The 22,159-nt window shown below is 47.1% G+C and overlaps 1 protein-coding gene across 1 annotated transcript in view; it reads right to left on the bottom strand.

Moving 5' to 3' along the window:
- The window catches only part of KNL1 (kinetochore scaffold 1), a 629,191-nt gene that overhangs the window by 234,329 nt on the left and 372,703 nt on the right, over positions 1–22,159 (bottom strand). Inside the window, 1 exon segment of the mRNA XM_029598563.1 lies at positions 2,173–2,289. Within this exon segment, the coding sequence (XP_029454423.1) occupies positions 2,173–2,289 (117 nt within the window).

The following is a 22,159-nucleotide window of genomic DNA, read 5'->3' as shown; positions in this document are numbered from 1 at the left end:
GAGTCAGAGGGGGAAGTACTTACCTGTTGAGGCATAGACCCAGACAATCTTGTGCGTGGCGCATCATCTTCTGATGTCAATTCCCCTCCGGGAACAGATATTGATACTAATCCACTGGGTAGATGCTAAGTCTTCAGTATCTGCTGGACAATGGTCTGCATGGACACAGATTCCCTTGATGCTGGGGCATCAAGAGCTCAACCTCTGTTCAATCCCAGGAATTGTACCAGTCTCCAGAGGTTCAGGTGTCGGTCACTGATACACCTCTGGTATCGCAGAAGGACGTGGCTTTCCCTACTGCAGATGCCAAGACTGTGTGGGCATCTGCAGTAGGGAAAGCCACGTCCTTCTGCGATACTAGAGGTGTATCAGTGACTGACACCTGAACCTCTGGAGACTGGTACGATTCCTGGGATTGATCAGAGGTTGAGCTCTCCTCACCATGGGAACACAGGATTCAAGACTGCCACCAGAATGTTGCTACTCCTGGCACTGATAGGGACTAATGTTGAAGCTTTTGTTTTCACCTAGTATACATCAGCATTCCTCAAAGCTGGAGTAGATAAGGGTAAACTCTTCGCCTTCTTTGAGAGGGATGAGATAGATGACCATCTATCCTTTTAATTCTTCCTGGTGCTTGATTGTCAAAGGGGACTGATGCCCTCCTGATGCCGATGTACCACCAGCGGTCGATGCATTTCCTTGGTCCTTGGATGTTAGTGTCTTCGATACTGATGGGCCACATTTACGGATCCCAAAATACTTTTCCATGAGGTGCAGCCTAGACAGACTCATTTTAAGGGTTATGGTCACACAGAGGGAATGCCCCTGGACATTGTAGCTGGTCCCCACTCAGAGGACACACCTATCATGGGGGTGTGTGATAGATATGATCTTCTTACATCGGGGTATCTGTCAAAGCCACTGGCCTCGTTATCTGAGTGAGGCACTGTGCAAAAAACAAGCGCAACAAAATCAAATGACTCAATGACACAAAACAGTAATCTATGCTGCCTTGATTCACTGGTATCAGTGCATCATGCAGCTGCTGAAAAAGAAAACAGACTGAAAAAAACCCTAGCAAGTGACAAAAGGGAACAAGAACAAACTGTAGGGCCCTGTGATAGACTAACTCTGCACTTTAGGAAGCCTGAGATTTCTTTACAGAAGCAGAGAAGAAAATTTGCAAATGTGGGCTCCAAAGAACAAATGAAATTGAAGGTGCTGACTGCATGGACGCATGGCAGAATAGCATGCTGCACAAGACCAGTAGGGTATGTTCAAACCTTCTATAATCTTTGATATCAAATTTTCATGGCAAGCTCCATCTGTTGATGATCTGCAAGGACTGCTATCCTGCTTGCCCTCAGAGAATGCCAAGTTCAGGTCTCTTGAGAATCAGCCATCTTGAGTCCCCTTTTGTAAAAGTACCAGAAACACCGGGTAAAAGGGACATCTGGACCCCGAGTTCCCAAAGGAGACCCCCAAACTTTCTGGAGACAGTTCCGGAGGGCTTTTTGAGGAAGCAGAAGCTGAGAGACAATGCCAGCTCTCTCTTTCTTGCACTTGCTACACATTTAAAATGGTGGCATCTGCCGCCATTAACTGGCCGGGATTCTCCTTCTGCCATAGCAGGCCAAGCTTTCAAACCCTGCCCTAGGGATCCTTGCCATGTATGCCGCCCTATGCTTCCTCTGCCTCCTGCAACCCCTGTGTACTCATATACTGGATCTGCACACACATAACTTTCTTCGGTCCTCCATGCCTCCTTTTTCCCCAGGGTCTTCCCAAAACAACCATAGCATCCAAAAGAATCCATTTTTGTTTTTTTGATTGGCTAACCTATTCAATGCAAAAACTCCTTAAACAGGGCGGGAACAGGACAAGAGCCTACATAGAAAATGATTTAATATGCCCAAATTTGCAATTTGTGAGTAGTAATAGCATAGTCAAAACTTTGATGGTGGAATTGCTGCTCAAGTTTTGAACTTGATCCAGTTGAACCAATTTTCAATATGTTACCATGTGCAAAATACTTTTCTGCATAAATTGCTACAAAGCAATCCATGATGAGAAGCAATAGTCACTCTTATGAAGGTCAACAGAACCTCATACTAACATCCCTATACAGCCCACACGTTAGTTGTTCCCATATCCCACCTGCCTCATTACCTGAGCTGTTTGAAGCAATTTGCTGTATAGTTTCACTTTCTCTTCATGACATATGATCTTACTCTTCTTCATGAAACAGGATCTCATTCTTTTCATTTCCACTCCAAAGCTTCTCAACTGTGAGATACAGAGAATAGGATTATTAAAAAAACTGGGAAATATTTTTCCAGTGCACATCACACAGGCCACCCCTGGGGGCCCATTTTATGTAATGCCAATGATTTACAACATTGGATTGAATCTCTTTACTTTTGTTTACGTTTCTTTAGAAAGGAAGCCAAGGACAGCCTCTTCTCATACAAAACACCTACTATATTGTGTTATCGTACAAACAATAAAGAGGTCACATCACATACTATATCAACATACTGTAAAAACATCACACGTAAAATGCCTAAAACTGTATCTACTCCTTACTTCCCAATCTGCCCCTTAAAACTACTGGACTCATTGTATTTAAATACCCCAGAGAAAAAACAGACATTCAAATTTACCAGTAAATGGCTGTCAGCCTTCCTCTTTATCAAAAAATACAAAGTTGGTTGTCCGAATAAATAAGGCATCACCTGTTACTGAAGTGGGAAGGGGGAAGAGTATGAAAAAGTGTCTTCACTATAAAGAAAAGTTGCTTGACTGTAAAGTTGTTTTCTGAGAACAGTAGGATAAACAGCCACACATGTGGGTGACATCTAATGGCGCCGAGGACAGAATTCCTAGAAAGCTATGGAAAAGCTAGGGATGTACAGGATTTCCTGCTGGGTATGTAAAAAGCAAAGTTGCTTACCCTTAACAAGTGTTCTCTGTAGAAAGCAGGACAAAACTGGCCATAAACATGGGTGACATCATCTGACTGTGCCAATATAGACGTGCTTTCTCAGGGCTCAGAAAAATGAAATCTATGCATGCATGAGAGCTCCCATGCAACTACTTTGTGAGAGTCTTCTCAGGTTTTTCCAAGCACTGCTTCAATTCTATGGGTATAAGGGCCTGATAGGTAATTCTCACCTCCCACCAGCAGGGGCTTCTGTGGACTTTGGGGGACTATAGGAAAATTAGGTTCTTACACCTTTGCTAATTTTCGTTCCAGTAGTACCATGGATCAGTCCAGACAGCTGGGTTATGCCTCCCCTCCAGCAGATGGAGTCAGAGAGAAAACTGAAAGCACCCCCTAGATATACTGGTGTGCCTCCTGCGGTCCTTCAGTATATGTGATATCAAAGCAGAAGGAATGACTTAAGCACTACACTCAAAGTCCCCCCAAAATTTTGGTTTTTTTTTTGTTTTTTTTTTAAAAACAGTGACCAGATCAAGTAGCAACATCCTTGAAAACAGGTAAAAACCAGAAACAACAAACAGGACACCACAAGTGTACAATAAGAACACTATAAAATGGCAAACAGCCCCATGACACTGTGGCAACTGTCACAAGAAAAACTGCAATGGAAAAGATAGAATACGAGCGGACTCCCAGAAAGCACCAAGGGCGGGCGTCTGGACTGATCCATGGTACTACTGGAACGAAAATTAGCAAAGGTAAGAACCTAATTTTCCTTTCCCAGTACGTACCAGGATCAGTCCAGACAGCTGGGATGTACCCGAGCTGCCTTAACTGGGGTGGGACCCTGAGAGTCCCGCTCGAATCACACTGCTCCCAAAGGACTCTGTGAGAGGGCCACGGACATCAAGTCGATAATGCCTGGAAAAAGTGTGCCAGGATTTCCACGTGGCCGCCCTGCAAATCTCTTGACAAGAGACCAAGTGATTCTCCGCCCACGAAGTTGCCTGAGAACGCAGAGAATGAGCCTTGAGCCCAGCGGGAACCGGCTTACCGCAGGCAACATACGTGGACGCAATAGCACCCTTCAACCAGCGTTCAATCGTAGCCTTGGAAGCTGGAAGCCCCTTCCTGGGACCGTTCCACAACACGAAAAGGTGATCCGACTTTCGAAAATCATTGGTAACCTCCAAATAGCGCAAAAGAAAAAACAGAAATCCTCATCATCTCGCCCGACGAAAACCTCACACTCTTCAACGTCCAAAGCTCAACACAATCCATAAATCCACCTATCAACCACTCACTTTCAGTCAGAGACTTAGGGGTGCGCTTTGACAATCAATTCAACCTTAAATCTTTCATCCACAACACAACTAAGGAATGTTACTTCAAATTACAAGTATTAAAAAATCTTAAACCACTCCTTCACTTCTATGACTTCCGCTTAGTAGTCCAGTCTTTAATATTGTCCAAGTTAGACTACTGCAATTCCCTCCTGTTAGGCCTTCCGCTATCATCCATAAAATCTTTACAGATGGTACAAAACGCCACGGCGAGGCTACTCACCAACTCCAACAGAAGAGACCACATCACTCCAATTCTGCACTACCTTCACTGGCTTCCAATAAAAGCTAGAATCACCTTCAAGACACTATCAATGATCCACAAAGATATTATGGGAATCGCCCACCTAAATCTTACCTCGCAACTCCGCCTTCACACATCAAAAAGACCTATCAGATATAACTACAAAGGTTCTCTACACACTCCCCCGATTAAAACCTCGCTAGCCAAACGAGCACTCTCCACAGCCGGGCCCACCCTTTGGAACTCACTTCCGCCAGATCTTCGACTCGAAACTTGCCTTTTAACCTTTAAGAAAAACCTTAAAACATGGCTCTTCCGGCAAGCCTTTCTGGAATCGCAGGAACACTTCGACACAGGACAAAGAACAAAATAGCGCAATATAAAGTCCACCGCCAACCTAATACCCTCAGGACCATCAGGACCTATTGATTGTTTAAAGTAACCCTACACGTTCTCTGTTCAATACTATGTTTATTGTTTAATGTAACGCCCCCCCCGGCGATAGTTGTGTTATATGGAAACCGACTTGATTTGACATATATATATCAAGAAAGTCGGTATATAAAAACCCTAAATAAATAAATAAATAAATAAATAAAAGAATCCGTCGAACGTCAAGACGTCTCAAATCCCTACCTTGAGAAGACTGGAGGTCCTCGTCCGAAAAGGAAGGCAATTCCACCGTCTGGTTGACATGAAACGTGGAGACCACCTTAGGCAAGAAGGAAGGAACAGTTCGTAGAGAAACTCCCGACGCCGAGATGCGCAAAAATGGTTCCCTACAAGAGAGAGCCTGAAGCTCCGAAACCCGGCGAGCCGAGGAAATGGCCACAAGAAAAATCGTCTTGAGAGTCAGATCCTTTAAGGAAGCCGCCTTGATAGGTTCAAACGGAGCCGCACACAAACCACGGAGTACCAAGTTCAAGTTCCAAGACGGACAGGGAAGCCTGACAGGAGGACGCAAGTTTCTAACCCCTCGCAAAAAACGGGCCACATCTGGATGACTCGCAAGGGAATAGCCTTCGACCTTACCCCTCAAGCAGCCCAAGGCTGCCACCTGAACTCGAAGCGAATTATACGCCAACCCCTTCTTCAGGCCATCCTGTAAGAACATAAGGATATCCGCCACGGACGAACGTCTGGCCGAGGCACCCACCATGTCACACCAATCGTGGAAAACCTTCCAAACCCTCGCGTAGGCGAGCGTAGTGGAAGACCGACGCGCCCGAAGGAGAGTAGACACCACCGCATCCGAATAACCTCTCTTCTTCAACTGCTTCCTTTCATAAGCCAAGCCGCCAGACAAAAATGATCCGCCAGATCGAAAAATACTGGACCCTGACGAAGAAGATTGGGAAGATGACCGAGACGCAGTGGTCCGTCGACTGCCAAGTTGACCAGATCCGCGAACCATGGACGCCGCGGCCATTCCGGAGCCACGAGAATCACCGGACCGTGATGGGACTCTATGCGTCTTAGCACTTTCCATACCAGAGGCCACGGAGGGAACACATAAAGAAGAATGTGACGAGGCCACGGAAGGACTAGCGCGTCCACCCCTTCTGACGCGTGCTCTCTCCTCCGACTGAAGAAGCGCACCGCCTTTGCATTTCGGCGGGTCGCCTTGAGGTCCAAGCGCGGAGTCCCCCAACGCCGCGTGATGAGAGCCATCGCCTCTGACGAGAGCTCCCATTCTCCTGGATCTAGGTGCTGCCGACTGAGGTAATCCGCCTGAACGTTGTCCACGCCGGCAATGTGGGTGGCCGTGAGACGCTCTATGTGCCTTTCCGCCCAGGACATCAACAGCGCCGCCTCTGTTGCTACCGCTCGGCTTTTTGTGCCTCCTTGTCGATTTATGTACGCCACTGTGGTCGCATTGTCCGACAGAACTCTTACTGCTCGTCCGCGTACCAGTGGAAGGAGGCAACGCAAGGCCAGGCGGACCGCTCTGGTCTCCAATCGGTTGATGGACCAAGTCGCTTGGAGTGCTGACCAGGTGCCCTGGACTGCACGGGACTGGCAGACCGCTCCCCAGCCCGACAGGCTTGCATCCGTTGTCACCACCAACCAAGACGGGGGTTCGAGGTCCACCCCCTGTAGGAGATTGTCTGGAGTCAACCACCAAGAGAGACTGGAGCGAGCCTGCTCCAGCAAAGGCAATTCTATCCCATAATCCTCCGAGCGGAAATCCCACCGAGATAGAAGTGCTCTTTGTAACAGACGCATATGCGCAAAAGCCCATTGTACCATTTCCATAGTAGACACCATATGACCAATGACTTGTAAATAATCCCAGACCGTGGGAATCTCGAGCTCCAACAGGCGCCGTACCTGAGTCATGAGATTGAGCATGCGTTGCTGCGGAAGAAAAACCTTGCCCACCAAGGTGTCGAACCGAGCTCCCAGGAACTCCAGCTGTTGGGTCGGTTCGAGTCTGCTCTTCACGAAGTTGACTACCCAACCCAACTCTTGAAGCTGGCGAACCACTAGGGAGACCGCCCGGGTGCAGGCCGCATGCGACTTTGCTCGAATGAGCCAATCGTCGAGATAGGGATGCACAAGGACGCCTTGTCGGCGGAGGGAAGCCGCTACCACCACGAGAACTTTGGTGAACACTCTCGGCGCGGTGGCCAACCCGAAGGGGAGGGCGCAAAACTGGTAGTGGTCCCCCATCACCATGAACCTCAAGTACCTTTGATGCCGTTCTCTTATTCCGATGTGTAGATAGGCCTCTGGCAGGTCCAAAGAAGCCAAGAATTCTCCCTTGTGGACGGCCGCAATAACAGACCGGAGGGTCTCCATCCGGAAGCGGGGCACACGCAACGCCTTGTTTACTCCTTTGAGATCCAGAATGGGTCGGAAGGTGCCCTCCTTCTTGGGAACCAGGAAGTATATGGAATACCGACCTGTCCGGAGCTGGTCCCGCGGAACCGGAACCACCGCCCCCAGAGCCTGTAGATGAGCGACCGTTTGGGCTACAGCTATTTGTTTTTCTACCGGGCCGCACAGCGATATCATAAAGAGATCCCGGGGGGGACGTACAAAATCCAACTCGTAGCCGTACCGAACCACGTCGAGGACCCATTAATCCGAAGTAATTTTGACCCACTCCTCCCAGAACTGGGACAGCCGACCTCCGATAACGGGAACGGAGGAGTGGGCCCGCGCACCTTCATTGTGCGGGCTTGATGGCAGCAAAACCTTGGGGAGAGCCCCCACGTAGAGGCCTCCTGCCGCGAAAGGAAGACGACCAGGACTGGGTTCTTGTCGCCTGCTGCCGCTGGGAAAAGGAACCCCCTCTTCCCCCACGGAAATGCCTTTGCCCCCGAAAGCGAGCCCTGGCATTACCAAACGACCGAGGTTGCCGAGGCTTATCCTCAGGCAACTTGTAAACTTTGCTGTCACCCAGGTCCTTAATGAGCTGATCCAGCTCCTCACCAAACAGCAACTTGCCCTTAAAGGGGAAGGAACCTAACCTCGCCTTGGAGGTGGCATCCGCCGACCAACGACGGAGCCACAGCAACCTCCTGGCTGAGACCGCCGAGGACATAATGCGAGCCGAGGTGCGCAACAAGTCATACAAGGCATCCGCTGTATAAGCGACCGCCGCTTCAACACAATTGGCCTGCTCAGCCTCGCCCGGAGGGAGCTCCTGCATGGTCAGTAGCTGCTGAACCCAGCGGAGGTTGGCCCTCTGCACAAGGCTGCTGCAAGCCGCCGCCCGGACCCCCAGTGCCGCCACATCCAAAATGCGCTTTAATAAGACCTCAAGCTTGCGGTCTTGGAGGTCCTTCAACGCTATACCCCCCGTCACGGGGATAGTCGTATGCTTGACCACAGCCGTGACAGCCGAATCTACCGCGGGTGTCTTCAACAGCTCCAATGAATCCTTAGGTAAGGGATATAACTTTTCCATGGCTCGATTCACACGCAGGGAAGCCTCTGGCAGTTCCCATTCCTTCGAGACAATCTGCAAGACCTTGTGGTGGAAAGGAAAAGTCTGAGGGGGGGCCCGAAGCCCAGCCATCGCGATATCCCCCGTGGACGAGTCCGCCTCCTGAGGCGGTGTCGTTAATTCCAGCTCCTGCAGCACGTGGAGAATAAGGGAGCTTAACTCCTCTTTACCAAACAAACGGAGCACCTGAGGGTCATCCCCCTCTACGGACCCCTGCTCGTCCGTCGTCAGCAAATCCGGAGGCCCCGGGGAATCTGGAGCGGCTCCTGTATCCCTCAGGTCCTCAGCTCCCCCCCCCCCCCCGCCCCCGCGGGCGGGGAGCCGTAGCCCCGGCGGACCCCACCCCCGGCGGACTCCCCCGGGGCAAGGAAGTTGTTTTGGGAACCTTCGGGGGAGGGGGCACCTCCGGCTCCCAGCCGGATTCTGCCTGTAAAAAAGCCTTGTGCATTAAAAGCACAAAATCCGACGAAAACGGCACTGACCTTTTTAAACTTTTCTTCGGGGCATCCGATGAGGGGGGGCCTCGAGGAGACCCCAAATCGGGCTGGGAGCGCGGGCTTCGTGCGTCCGGCGAGGGAGGAGGGGAGTTTTCCTCCTCCGATAATGAAAAAACACCTTGCCGCGTGGCCAAGATGGCCACCGCACTCCTCCCCGATGGAGGAGGGGCCGAAGATCGGCTGCCGGAGGCGCTGCTGTGCCGCGACGCTGAGGGGCGAGGAGACCGGCTGCGGGCAGCGCTCGGCCCCCCCGAGGGTCCCTCACCCCCGGGAACACATCGGGGGCAGAGACCCTCTCGGGAGAGTCGCGCCCCCGCCTCCCCACATGTCAGGCAAGCCGAGGATCGCGGCATCAGGAGAGGGAGCCCTGAACGTCAGCAAAAAAAAACGGCGCCAAAAAAGACTGGTGAGGAGAGATGCTAAACGCCAACGCGCGCTGGGTGAACTAGCCACCCCCTCCGGGGTCCGAAAGGCACGGGCAGGCCAGGGTTACGCAGGGTGAGCTCACTGCCTGTCCCCAACAGGTCTTAAATGGCTCTACGCAAAAAACCAAATCTCAGTTCAACTTTTTTTTTTTTTTTTTCAAACCCCCTTCAGGGACAAATCCCTGGTATTGGGGGGGGAGGGTGACCGGCCCACCGGTAAACTCTCCCCCAGCCACACGGACACTCTATCCCGGGAATAAAAGGAGGGTATTACCCTCCGAGCCTGCCACACACTGAGCTAAAAACTCGCAGCGCAAGACAAACGGACACCGACAAACAGGCAGACAGAGGACAGAAAAGACGCACCAATTGATCTTGCCCCCTGTCTCTTTTCTTTTTTTATATTTCCCAGTACCGAGAAACTGACCAGACCAGAACCGCAGGTTATGCCTCTCAATCTGCTGGAGTCAGAGAATATACTGAAGGACCGCAGGAGGCACACCAGTATATCTAGGGGGTGCTTTCAGTTTTCTCTCTGACTCCATCTGCTGGAGGGGAGGCATAACCCAGCTGTCTGGACTGATCCTGGTACGTACTGGGAACTAGTCAATAGTCCCAGTAACTTGGCTCGTACTTCCTGCTATGGCATTTGGAGCAATAAGGAGGAAGCTTGTGATTGAAGGGAGCTGACTAAAGTTATATCTAAGAAGTTTCTCATGTTTGAAAAAGGGATTGTAGGAGGACTGGGTAAAGGGGCCTTTTGTGTGGCTGAATCTGACAACTCAATGTGTCTACTAGTATATTGTGCTTGCATGGAAGACAGATGGCATTAGGTTACATTTTCCTTCTTATTGCCTCTTGGCATACTCTTAGGGACACTGTCCTTACTTGTTTATATAGTACATTGCTACTGTGTCGCTGGTCTGGATCTGAACTTTTCCTCTTATAAAGGGCTTGAGTACTTGTAGGGCTTTCAGTCCATTTATTTATTAATTCTTTTAACCCGCTAAATTAGACAAGTCTAGCCAAAGTTGTATAAAAAATTATAAAAACAAAGCAATAAAACCAAATACTGTATCATAAAAACATTAAAATTACATAAAATCTAACTTAAAGCAACTTTCCTCACAAAGTTTGAACACAGCATTCCACTCCAAAATGTTTATGTGATATTTCTGTTCATGTTTGAACTAATTTCCCTGGAAACAGACAGTCTTTAGATATGCTTCCCACATTTGATTTGAGGCATCTATAGTCGATTGCTTGGAATCAAGGGAGGATGAAATAATTGACTGAGTCCATCATTTCAAGGAATGAAAGAGGTATGGATAGCAGTATCTTGTGAGATAGAGGTTGGGAGAATTAATTTCAATGGAGTTACAAGGGCTATTGAGCTATCCTCATGCATAGATGTACAAATGGTATAACATGGGCTGTGGCTGCCATGTGACCCAAAGATTCCATGAATGTCTCCGTTGTAAAGGGAGCAAGGTATGTGATTCAAATTGTTCATCCTTTGAAGAGAAAGGAAGACTTTTCCCTTTTTTGGTATCCAGGAAAGCTCCTATGAATTCCAACTGGTTTGTTGTTGTAAGTTAGGATTTCTGATAATTCAGTACAAAGCAAAGTTTAAAAAGAGTGTGATGGTAAATTTTGTGTTTATTTTCACTTCCTCTGATGATCTGCTCGATATCAGCCAGTCAGTTAAGTATGAAAAAACTAAGATATTGTTCCTCCTCATGTAAGCAACAATAGGCAGATATTTGTTGAAAACTCTTAGGGCTGCAGACAGGCCAAATGGGAAAACTTTGTATTGATAATGTTCTCCTTCTAGTATGAACCAGAGATATTTTCTGTGGTTGGGGTGAATGGAAATATGTCTAATATACTTTAGAAATTAATTGGCTAACAACAGGGAGGACAATATTCAGCACTACTTAGCTATGATCAGCAGTTGTCACTCAGCTGGATAAGTACATATCTATCTAAATAGTCGGATAGGGGAGAAACTTTAATCCAGTTAATTTAACTAGATAAGTGCAGATATTCAAAGTTATCTGATTATGTTAACTGAATAAATTAGATCTGCTCGATAGCAGATCTAAAGTTAGCTGGATATAACTTATCTGGTATATCTTTTCTAAGTTAGCTGGATAAGTTATGTCCGATTAACTTAAATAGCCAGATATCTTTGAATATTGGGCCCCTTACATCTAAATGAGGCAGAACAGAGTTCATTTTGAACTTTTCCCTTTTAATGAATTTGTTTCGCTTTCTCAATTGTAAAATAGAACATAGGCATCTTGACTTCTGTGATATGAGAAAGTACCTCGAATAAAAACCCTTGCCTCACTCTATCCAAAGGACTGGCTATATCACGGGTTTTACGAGGAGTGTGGTTACATCAAACTTTAGGATGTCTAGTTGGTCCTGGGAATCTTGATGTAAACATTAGGGATGTGGAATCATTTTTCCCGAATTAGGCAATGTCAACAAAATTTCCTAATTCGGAATGGTTCGGGAGAACCGAAAAACGATTGATTTTTTCCGAAATTTCAGAAAAATATTAATTTTTGAATTAGTGCGCGCTAACTCTGCCAGGTTAGTGCGCGCTATCGGGAGTTAGTGCATGCTAATGGGAATTAGCGCGCACTAACTCCTGATAGTGTGCACTAACCAAAAAATTGGGGCTCCTGAAAAAACAACAACCCCCAAACCATGGGAAAAACGAAATTCCTGCAGGGGGGGGGGGGCCTGAAACGAAGCCAGACATGAAATTTTTACCCGAAGCACATCTCTAGTAAACAATGGAAAAATGGGGTAGAAGATGTTGAAAATTTAGACAACCTTTGAGAATAATGTTCAGAACCCAATAGTCTAGCGATGAGCAACTACTGATGAAGACGTAGTAGTCTTCATTTTACTGGAAGATATTTAGACTGAATGGGGACAATGTTAAGTTGACCTTTACGAAGGTTGCTTGGCTTTCTCTCTAGGATGAACCCTGTTCTGTGGCTGCTGCTGGTGATAATGTTGCCTTTGATAATTATAAAGTTGAAACCTCTTAAGACTATAAAATAATTGCTTCTTGTAAGACTGTAGTATATATCTGTTAAATGTATAATCTGTTAAATGTATAATCTGTTAAATGTATAACGCTCCGGCGTAAGTTAAATCTGTTAAATCTGTTAAATCTGTTAAATGTATAACGCTCCGGCGTAAGTTCCTGTTCATTGTACACCGACGTGATATCTTTGATGAGCGGCGGTATATAAAAAATTATAAATAAATAAAAATAAATATATCTTTGGGCCGACAGGGGATCTGTGGTTGCTGTAGTTAATGATTGCAAAGTTGAACAATTCTCCTTTATAATGATGACTGTTTCTTTCACGTTGTCTCCAAATAAGTTGCTTCATGCACTGGCAAAATCTGCCAATTTGTCACGCACATTTTCAGACACAAAGTCTTTAGCGAAGCTAATATTCTTGTTCCTATTGCAATGATTGAAGACCTTGCTAATGTATCAAAACTGTCATAAAGCAAATGTTGCTTACTTGTAACAGGTGTTCTCACAGGACAGCAGGATGTTAGTCCTCACATATGGGTGACATCATCAGGATGGAGCCCAATCACGGAAAACTTCTGTCAAAGTTTCCAGAACTTGGCACTAACCCTGCAGCCAGCAGGGGTCCCCCTTCAGTCTTATTTGATAGCTACAGGCAGTGCCAAAAAAAACAAAACAAGAAAACGTTACGAACCCAACACCGCAGGGCGGCGGGCGGGATTTGTGAGGACTAACATCCTGCTGTCCTGTGAGAACACCTGTTACAGGTAAGCAACATTTTCTTTCTCACAGGACAAGCAGGATGGTAGTCCTCACATATGGGTGAGTACCGAGCTGAGGATGTCCGAACATGCACCAAATGTACCCAACGGCGTGCAACAGGCACAACAACTAGGGTGAAATTTGGTAAAGGACATCCTGAACCCCACTGGGCAGGCGGAAGGGTGTTGGTACGTCACGTTGGAATAGGTTACGCAGGACAGATTGGCCGAAGATGGAATCTTGTCTTCCGGCTTTGTCTAGGCAATAGTGGGCTGTGAAAGTGTGGCGAGAACTCCAGGTGGCAGCCCTACAATAAGAAAACGTAAACGAACCCAACTCCGCGGGGTGGCGGGTGGGTTTTGTGAGGACTAACAGCCTGCTGTCCTGTGAGAACACCTGTTACAGGTAAGCAACTCTGCTTTCTTACAGGACAAGCAGGATGATAGTCCTCACATATGGGTGATTACTGAGCTGAGGATGCCCAAGCTATATACCAAATGCACTCAAAGACGTGCAACAGGCACAACAACAGGGGTGGAAATTTGGTTAGGAGGGCATCCTGAAACCCTGAATGGGTTTGGTGGAAGGATGTTGGGAAGTTAAACAGAAAACAAATTGCGTAGAACAGACTGGCCAAAGATGGAATCCTGCATGCCAGCCTTATCCAAGCAATAATGGGCTGCGAAAGTATGGAGAGAGCTCTGAAAGGAGATGCGCTACTGATGTCGCCATGGCCCTGACAGAGTGTACTTTTACACGGTCTTGCAGCGGAATGCCTGCTTGCTGGTAGCGAAAAAAAAAATCAATTCCGCCAACCAGGAGGAGAGGGTCTGCTTTCCCACAGGATTTCCCAATTTGATGGTATCAAAGGAAAAACTGAGTGGATTCCTGTGAGCTGAAGTGCGGTCCAGACAGAAAGCTAGAGCAAGTTTTCAGTCCAAAGAATGCAGAGCCTGTTCTCCTGGGTTTGAATGGGGCCTGGGAAAAAAGGTAGGCAGGATAAAGCAAAATTGCTTACCTTGTAATAGGTGTTATCCCAGGACAGCAGGATGTGGTCTTCACATATGGGTGACATCACTAACTGAGCCCTATCATGGAAAACTTTGTCAAAGTTTCTAGAAACTTTTGACTGGCACACTGAGCCCACCCAGCATGCCATAATCCCTCGAGCCACAGGGGTCTTCCTTCAGTCTCATATGTAGCAATAAGCATTAGCAAAAATAAAATAAAACGTATCGGGCCCAACTCCATGGGGTGGCAGGTGGGTTTCGTGAGGACTAGATCCTGCTGTCCTGGGATAACACCTATTACAAGGTAAGCAATTTTGCTTTATCCCAGGACAAGCAGGATGTTGTCCTCACATATGGTTGATTAGCAAGCTATAGGCTGAGTCATTTTGCATTGAACCAACATTGAAAAGATTGTTGGAAAAAATTGAGGCAGCCGAAAATCACAGTCAGTTGGATGTAGAAGGAGTTGGGATTGTACTGGAAACAAGTTCTTTAAAACAGATTGTCCGTAAACTGAATCTTGTCTTCCTTCTTTATCCAAACAGTAATGAGCTGCAAAAGTGTGAAGAGAACTCCATGTTGCAGCTTTACATATGTCAAGAACTGGCACTGAATGATAGTGTGCTACTGAGGTTGACATTGCTCTTACTGAATGCGCCTCTACTCGTCCTTGGAGAGGAAGGCCTGCTTTGTCATAGCAGAACTCTATACAATCTGCTAGCCAGTTGGATAGTGTTTATTTGCCCACTGGATTACCCAGTTTGTTTGGATCAAAAGAAACAAAAAGAGTTGAGTGGATTTCCTGTGGACTGCAGTGCGGTCTAAATAATATGCTAGCGCACGTTTACAGTCCAGGGTATGTAAAGCCCTCTCACCTTGGTGAGAATGAGGTCTTGGGAAGAATATGGACAAAACTATGGATTGATTCAAATGGAATTCCGTAACTACCTTGGGAAGGAATTTTGGATGTGTACGGAGTATCACTCTGTCATGGAGGAATTTCGTATAGGGTGAGTATGTGACAAGTGCTTGTAACTCACTAACCCTTCTAGCAGATGTAATGGCTATTAGGAAGACAGTCTTCCATGTGAGAAATTTAATAGTGCAGGAAGTCATGGGTTCAAAAGGAGAATGCATGAGCCTTGCTAGCACTAAATTAAGGTCAAATTCTGTGACTGGTGGCCGTATTGGTGGATTAAGTTGAATTAAACCGCTCATAAATCTACTGACAAGAGGTTGCATGGATACTGGTGCATCTCCTATTGTATGATGGTAAGCTGAGATTGCACTTAAGTGTACTCTTACAGATGAGGTCTGGAGACCAGAGTCTAAAAGGTGCCATAGATAGTCTAGTAAGGACAATGTGGGGCAGGAAAAAGGGTTGATGTCTTTTTGTGTACACCACAAAGTGAATTTTTTCCACTTCGAAGAATAGCTCTTTCGTGTGGAAGGTTTACGTGAAGCTATAAGCACTTGAGAGACATTAGTTGAAAGATTGAGAGGTTGTAAAATCAAGCTTTCAACATCCAGGCTGTCAGAGAAAGGGATTGAAGGTTGGGATGATGCAACCTGCCCTGGTCCTGGGTTATGAGAGTGGGTGCTGTGCCCAGGCGAATTGGCTCTGTGATCCATAGGTCAAGAAGTATGGGAAACCACATTTGACGAGGCCAATATTTTTATTTATTTATTTAACAGTTTTATATACCGAAGTTCTAGTAACAAAGTTACTAATCAATTCGGTTTACATTATAACAATAAAATTGACAATATGGGGCTATGAGTATCATGGACCCCTTGTCCTGTTATAGCTTCACTAGAGTTTTGGTTATTAGCGGTATCGGGGGATAAGCCTATAGAAGACCTGAGTTCCAAAGGCGTCCTTGGCTGGCTGATGTCTGTTTGTGTAGAGAGCAGAATCTGTCCACTTTGTGATTCAGGTCTGATGCAAAGAGGTCTATTGTTGATTGTCCCCAACGTTGAAATATACTGGTCACTACTAAGGGATCCAGGGACCATTCGTGAGGTTGGAACTGACGACTGAAGCGATCTGGAACTACGTTGTGAATGCCAGCTAGATAAGTGGCCCGGGGAAACATGGACTGTGTCATGGCACAGTCCCAAATCCGTGTGGCTTCTTGACAAAAGAGATACAAGCTCGTACCTCCCTGTTTGTTCAGGTACCACATGGTGACTGTGTTGTCCGTTTGAATCAGAACAGTCTTGTGTGAAAGGTAGTCCTTGAACGCATGAAGAGCATAACGTATACTCGAAGTTCCAGGAAATTGATTTGAAATGTTGCTTTGAGTGTCATCCAAGTACCTTGGGTTTGGAGATTGTCTATGTGAGCTCCCCAACCTAAGGTGGATGCATCTGTAGTTAGAGTTATTTGTGGAACTGGTTGTTGGAAGGGTAGGCCTTTGCGCAAGTTGTCCCTGTTTACCTCCCAAAGGAGAGATGAACGTAACTGGTGGCTTTTTGAATTGGAGATGACAGTGGTTGAATTACTTGTATTCATTGTGATTTCAATGTCCATTGGGATATTCTCATGGCTAATCTGGCCATAGGGGTGACATGAACTGTAGAGATAGAAACTGATGAGCTGTTTCTGCAAGCATAGCGAGTTTGCTAATAAAGAGAGTGTTTCTGCCCGATCTTCGGGTAGGAAGGCTCTTGATAGTATTGTGTTCAACTCTGCTCCGATGAATTGTAGTAGGTGAGACGGGATGAGATGGGACTTTTGGTAAATGATGAGAAAACCCATCGAGTGGAACCGATTGATTGTTCATCTGAGAGAAGCCAGAGGTCCTTGTTGAAATTGACTTCTGATGAGCCAGTCTTTCAGGTAGGGGAAAACATGTACACTTTTCTTGTGTAATTGCGCCACTACCACTGCTCAACATTTTGTGAATACTCTGGGTGCTGAGGCAAGTCCGAATGGTAGAACTCTGTATTGGAAATGCTGTTGATCCACCAGGAAACGCAGATACTTGCGATGAGGAGGGAATATTGGAATGTGAGCGTAAGAGTCTTGTAGATCCAGAGAACATAGCCAGTCTCCTGTCTGAAGAAGGGGTAGCATGGTGCCTAACGAGACCATCCTGAATTTCTCTTTCCGTAGAAATTTGTTGAGATTTCTGAGATCTGGGATGGGACGTAGGCCTCCTGTTTTCTTTGGAATAAGGAAATAACGGGAGTAGAATCCTCTGCCCTGCTGAGGCCGGGGTACCTGTTCCACAGCCCTGGCTCTCAGAAGGGTGGATAATTCTGCTTGCAGAAGAGTGATGTGATTTTTGTTTATCCAAAGAGACTTTGGAGGAGAGTCTTTTGGAATTGATAGGAAATTGAGTTGATAACCTCGTGATATTATGGAGAGTACCCATTGGTCTGTTGTCATCTGTAACCAATGGTTGCAATAGAAGGAGACTCGACCTCCTACTGGTATGTTTGGGTTGGGGTTGTCGAGATGGCTGCTGTTCTCTGGTGTTGTCTCAAAAACTTGCAGCTGATCCTGATTGCGCTGGTGTTTGAGGCCTAGCAGTTCTAGGTTGCCTGGGCTGAGATGTTTGTTGTGGTCGGGAAGATCTGCCCCTAGGTGCTGGTGGATAATACCTTCTTGGCCTGTAGTACGGCTTTCTGGTATCTTTTCTTGGTTGATGACGTGACACTGAAGAAGAGTCTTGTGGGACAGCAGATAACTGACGCAGTGTCTCTGTATGCTCTTTAAGCTGGGCTACTGCATCCTGAACCTTTGATCCAAAAAGCTTGTCGCTCACGCAGGGTAAGTCTACCAATTTATCTTGTACCTCAGGCCTTAGGTCAGAGGCTTTCAATCAGGCCCAACGGCGTACACTGATCCCCGAAGCTGCAACCCTTGAAGAAGTTTCGAAGCTGTTGTATGCAGCACGAACCTCATGTTTTCCAGCTTCTAGTCCTTTATGGCCAATTGCATTAGCTGCAGCCTGGTATTGCTGAGGTAGGGAATCAGTGAGCTGCTGCATTTGTTTCCAGAGATTTCTCTGGTACTGTGTCATGTAGAGTTGGTAAGATGCTATCCTGGAGTTAAGCATTGCTCCTTGGAAGACTTTCCTTCCTAGCGGGTTTAGGAATCTATGATCCTTCCCTGGTGGGGTAGATGAATGAGATCATACTCAGATTTTTTCTGAGCAGACTCAACCACTACTGATTGGTGTGGTAGTTGTGCCCTTTGATAACCAGGTATATGCTGTACTAGATACGTGGTGTCCATTCTTCTATTGACTGGCTGGACTGAACATGGATGTTCCCACAATCTATGATGTAACTCTACCAGGACCTTGTGAATAGGAATGGCTAGGGCTTCCTTAGGGGAGGATCCACAAATTGAAGAACTTCTAATGTTTGCTGCCTTGTATCCTCCTCAGACACTAATTTAAAAGGGATTGTGTCTGCCACATCTTTTATAAAAGTGGTGAAGGATAAGTCTTCTGGAGGAGACTTTCTTCCTTCAGGAGGAGATGGTTCAGACATAAAACTTTCCGATGATGAATCTGTGTTTCTATCCTCCCAGGAGTCATATGGTGTATGTTTGGAAGGAGAAGCAGAAGACCTTGGTGGTATTGATGGTATCGCTGCTCTGAACAGTCTTGAAGGTCCTGGTTGAGGTTCATCGCGTGGGGACAGACCAAACATATCTCCAATACCTGCTGGCTTAGTAGGAATAGATTGTGATGGCAAAGCACCGATGAGGGCATTGTGTTTTTCTATGAGCGGTTGAAAAATCGAAGCATCTGGTTGTATTGGAGTCCCCGGTATGGGTACTGGCATCTGGAACAGCATCGGGAATGGTGATGGCCCCGGCATCGGTGCTGGTCCCGTCTTCGGGGATGGCACTGGCATCGGTGCGGGCACCTGCAACGACAATGGTGTCTGCTTCGACGAGGGTATCGGCATTTGAGGAGTCATCAGTGCCGATGGTCGGAATTCCTGAAGCGCTTCTCGCACTGTCTGGTGGATGAATCCGCTCAGTTCCTCCATTATAGCTGATGCAGGCAGAGCAGCTATAAGTGGTGGCAGTGAAGGAGTCATCGGCTCTACCACAGGGCCCTGTGGTGGTTCAATGTCCGGCACCTCTAGAGGTAAGGAATGCCTTGGTGTAGAAGGCCTCTGTGATTCCTGTAGACAAGGTCTCTTGGCTCCAGGCTGCTCCGGCGATAACAGGGCCTCCGGAATCGAGGAATGTCGATGCCGATGTTTTAAGCCCAGACGTTGATTTTGTCGATGCTGCAGACTGGGTCAGTGACGACCGGTCTTCCGATCCCTCCAGTCGACGTTTTTTTTAATAACCAACTTTTGACACTCTGGCCGGAGACGAATGGGTGGACGTCTTCGTAGAAGGCAGTAGCTGGATGTGGAAAAGGTGTTCCATCTTCTCCTGACATGCCTTTCGACCTTTAGCGGTCATTTCCACACATTTTGGGCATGACAAAACGTCATGGGATTGTCCCAAACATAGTACACACTCAAGGTGTGGATCAGTAATCAACGTAGTTCGATTACGTTTAGGGCATTTTTTAAAACCCGTGGCAATGATAACCGGGACAGTTGTCGATGGCCATCTAACCAAACGTTTTGTGAACGCGAATAGAGTTGGAAACAATAATTTTTACTCACCGGCTGGTGGTTGAATGAGAAAAGAGGGATTTTTAATTTGTTTTTAGACCAAAGTTGTGTGAAGTTCACACAGGGCTCCTGCTCCGCAATGCTAACTGCAGCGCGGAAAAACGAAGACTCAAGGGAGACCCCTGTGGCTCGAGGGATCATAGAATGCTAGGCATGCTCAGTGGGCTCAGTGTGCCAGTGAAAAGTTTCTAGAAATTTTGACAAAGTTTTTCGTAATAGAGCTCAGTCAGTGACTTCACCCATATGTGAGGACTAGCATCCTGCTTGCCCTGGGATAATAGATTGGTTAATATGAAATTCCGACACTACTTTCGGCAAAAGTTTAGGGTGAGTGCAGAGCACTACTCAGTCATGCAGAAATTTAGTGTAAGGTGGGTAGGTAACTAATGCTTGTAATTCATTAACTCTGCAAGCAGATGTGATCGCCAGAAGAAAAACTACCTTCCAGGTGAGATAGCGGAGATCACAGGAGTGGAGAGGCTCAAACGGCGATTTCATGAGCTGTCCCAAACCCGCATTAAGGTTCCAAGTAGGGGCAGGGGAGTGCAGTGAAGGTTTTAAATGGAGCAAGCCTCTCATGAACTATGATACTAAGGGTTGTGTTGAAATGGAGACATTACCTACACCCTTATGGTACACAGACGCTGCACTAACATGCACCCTGATAGAGGAAGTTTTTAGGCCTGACAGGTGCCAGAGGTAATCCAGGAACCTTGCAGTGGAACAAGTGAAGGGGTCTATGGACATAGAAGTACACCAGACCGTAAACCTCATCCATTTAGAGCGATAAGACCTTCTCATTGAAGGCTTTCGTAAAGCCACCAGGACTCGGGATACAGACTCTGAAAGGTTAAGAGGTTGGAGTATTAACCTTTCAACATCCATGCAGTCAGAGACAGAGCTTGGAGGTTGGGTGACGGAGATACCCTTCATTTTGAGTGATTAGAAGGGGATCCTTCCCCAGAGGAATGTATCGGCATACTGATAAGTCCTGGAGGATTGGAAACCACACCTGGGTTGGACGATGGGGAGCTATCAAAACCATTAATCCTTTGTACTGACGGAGCTTCACGAGACTCTTTGAAATGAGAGGAAGTGGAGGGTATGCATAAAGGAGACCGCTGCCCCAGGAGAGAGCGAAGGCATCTCTTGGCTGCAAGTGGTGACTGCAAATGAGAGAGCAGAAGTTGTCTATTTTGTGGTTGTGTACCGACGCAAAGAGGTCTATGCAAGGGTAACCCCATCGTTGGAATATCACATCCGCTACCATGGGGTTGAGAGACCACTCGTGCGGATGGAAAGTGCGACTCAGCTTGTCCGCCAACACATTGTCCACTCCTGGCAAGTAGGTTGCTTTGAGGCACATCGTGCGGGAAAGGGCCCATGCCCATATCTGTGCAGCTTCCTGACACAGAAGGTAGGAGCCCGTTCCCCCTTTTCTGTTGATGTACCACATCGCAACATTGTGGAGATTACTTACCTGATAATCTCGTTTTCCTTAGTGTAGACAGATGGACTCAGAACAAGTGGGTATAGTGTGCTCGTGCTAGCAGTTGGAGACGGATCTGACGTCAGCACGGGTACATATACCCCCACAGGAAGTGAGGCAATTCAGTAATCTTCCTTGCAAAAGCTGTTATGGATATATGTGTACTGACGATCAATGAAATAGTGAAACAGGATTCCCCTGATCGATTGATAGGAGCTGGAGACCGCCAGCATTCCCAACCGGAAGGCGTCGACACCTGGCAAAGGGGACGCTCTTATGTAAGAAAAATGACATGGCTGACCTTGAATCGGTGAAACTCATGTATACTGGCAGCTGGGCGGGATGCTGAGTCCATCTGTCTACACTAAGGAAAACGAGATTATCAGGTAAGTAATCTCCACATTTCCTAGCGTGTAGCCAGGTGGACTCAGAACAAGTGGGATGTACAAAAGCTTTACTCCCGGACTGGGCGGGAGGCTGCCTGAGGACCGCGTAAGACTGCCCTCGCAAATGCTGTGTCCTCCCTGGCCTGGACATCCAGACGGTAAAACCTGGAGAAGGTATGGCGGGAGGACCACGTCGCCGCTTTACATATTTCTGCAGGTGACAGCATCCTAGATTCCGCCCAAGATGCTGCTTGGGCTCTGGTAGAATGAGCCTTGACTTGTAGAGGTGGTGACTTCCCGGCATCTACGTAGGCCGCTCTGATAACTTCTTTAATCCAGCGGGCGATGGTGGGCCGAGAGGCCGCTTCACCTTGTT

This window comes from Rhinatrema bivittatum, chromosome 4, assembly GCF_901001135.1.
Source record: "Rhinatrema bivittatum chromosome 4, aRhiBiv1.1, whole genome shotgun sequence".
Taxonomy (NCBI): Eukaryota; Metazoa; Chordata; class Amphibia; order Gymnophiona; family Rhinatrematidae; genus Rhinatrema; species Rhinatrema bivittatum.
This window is presented reverse-complemented; position numbering and strand designations above follow the sequence as displayed.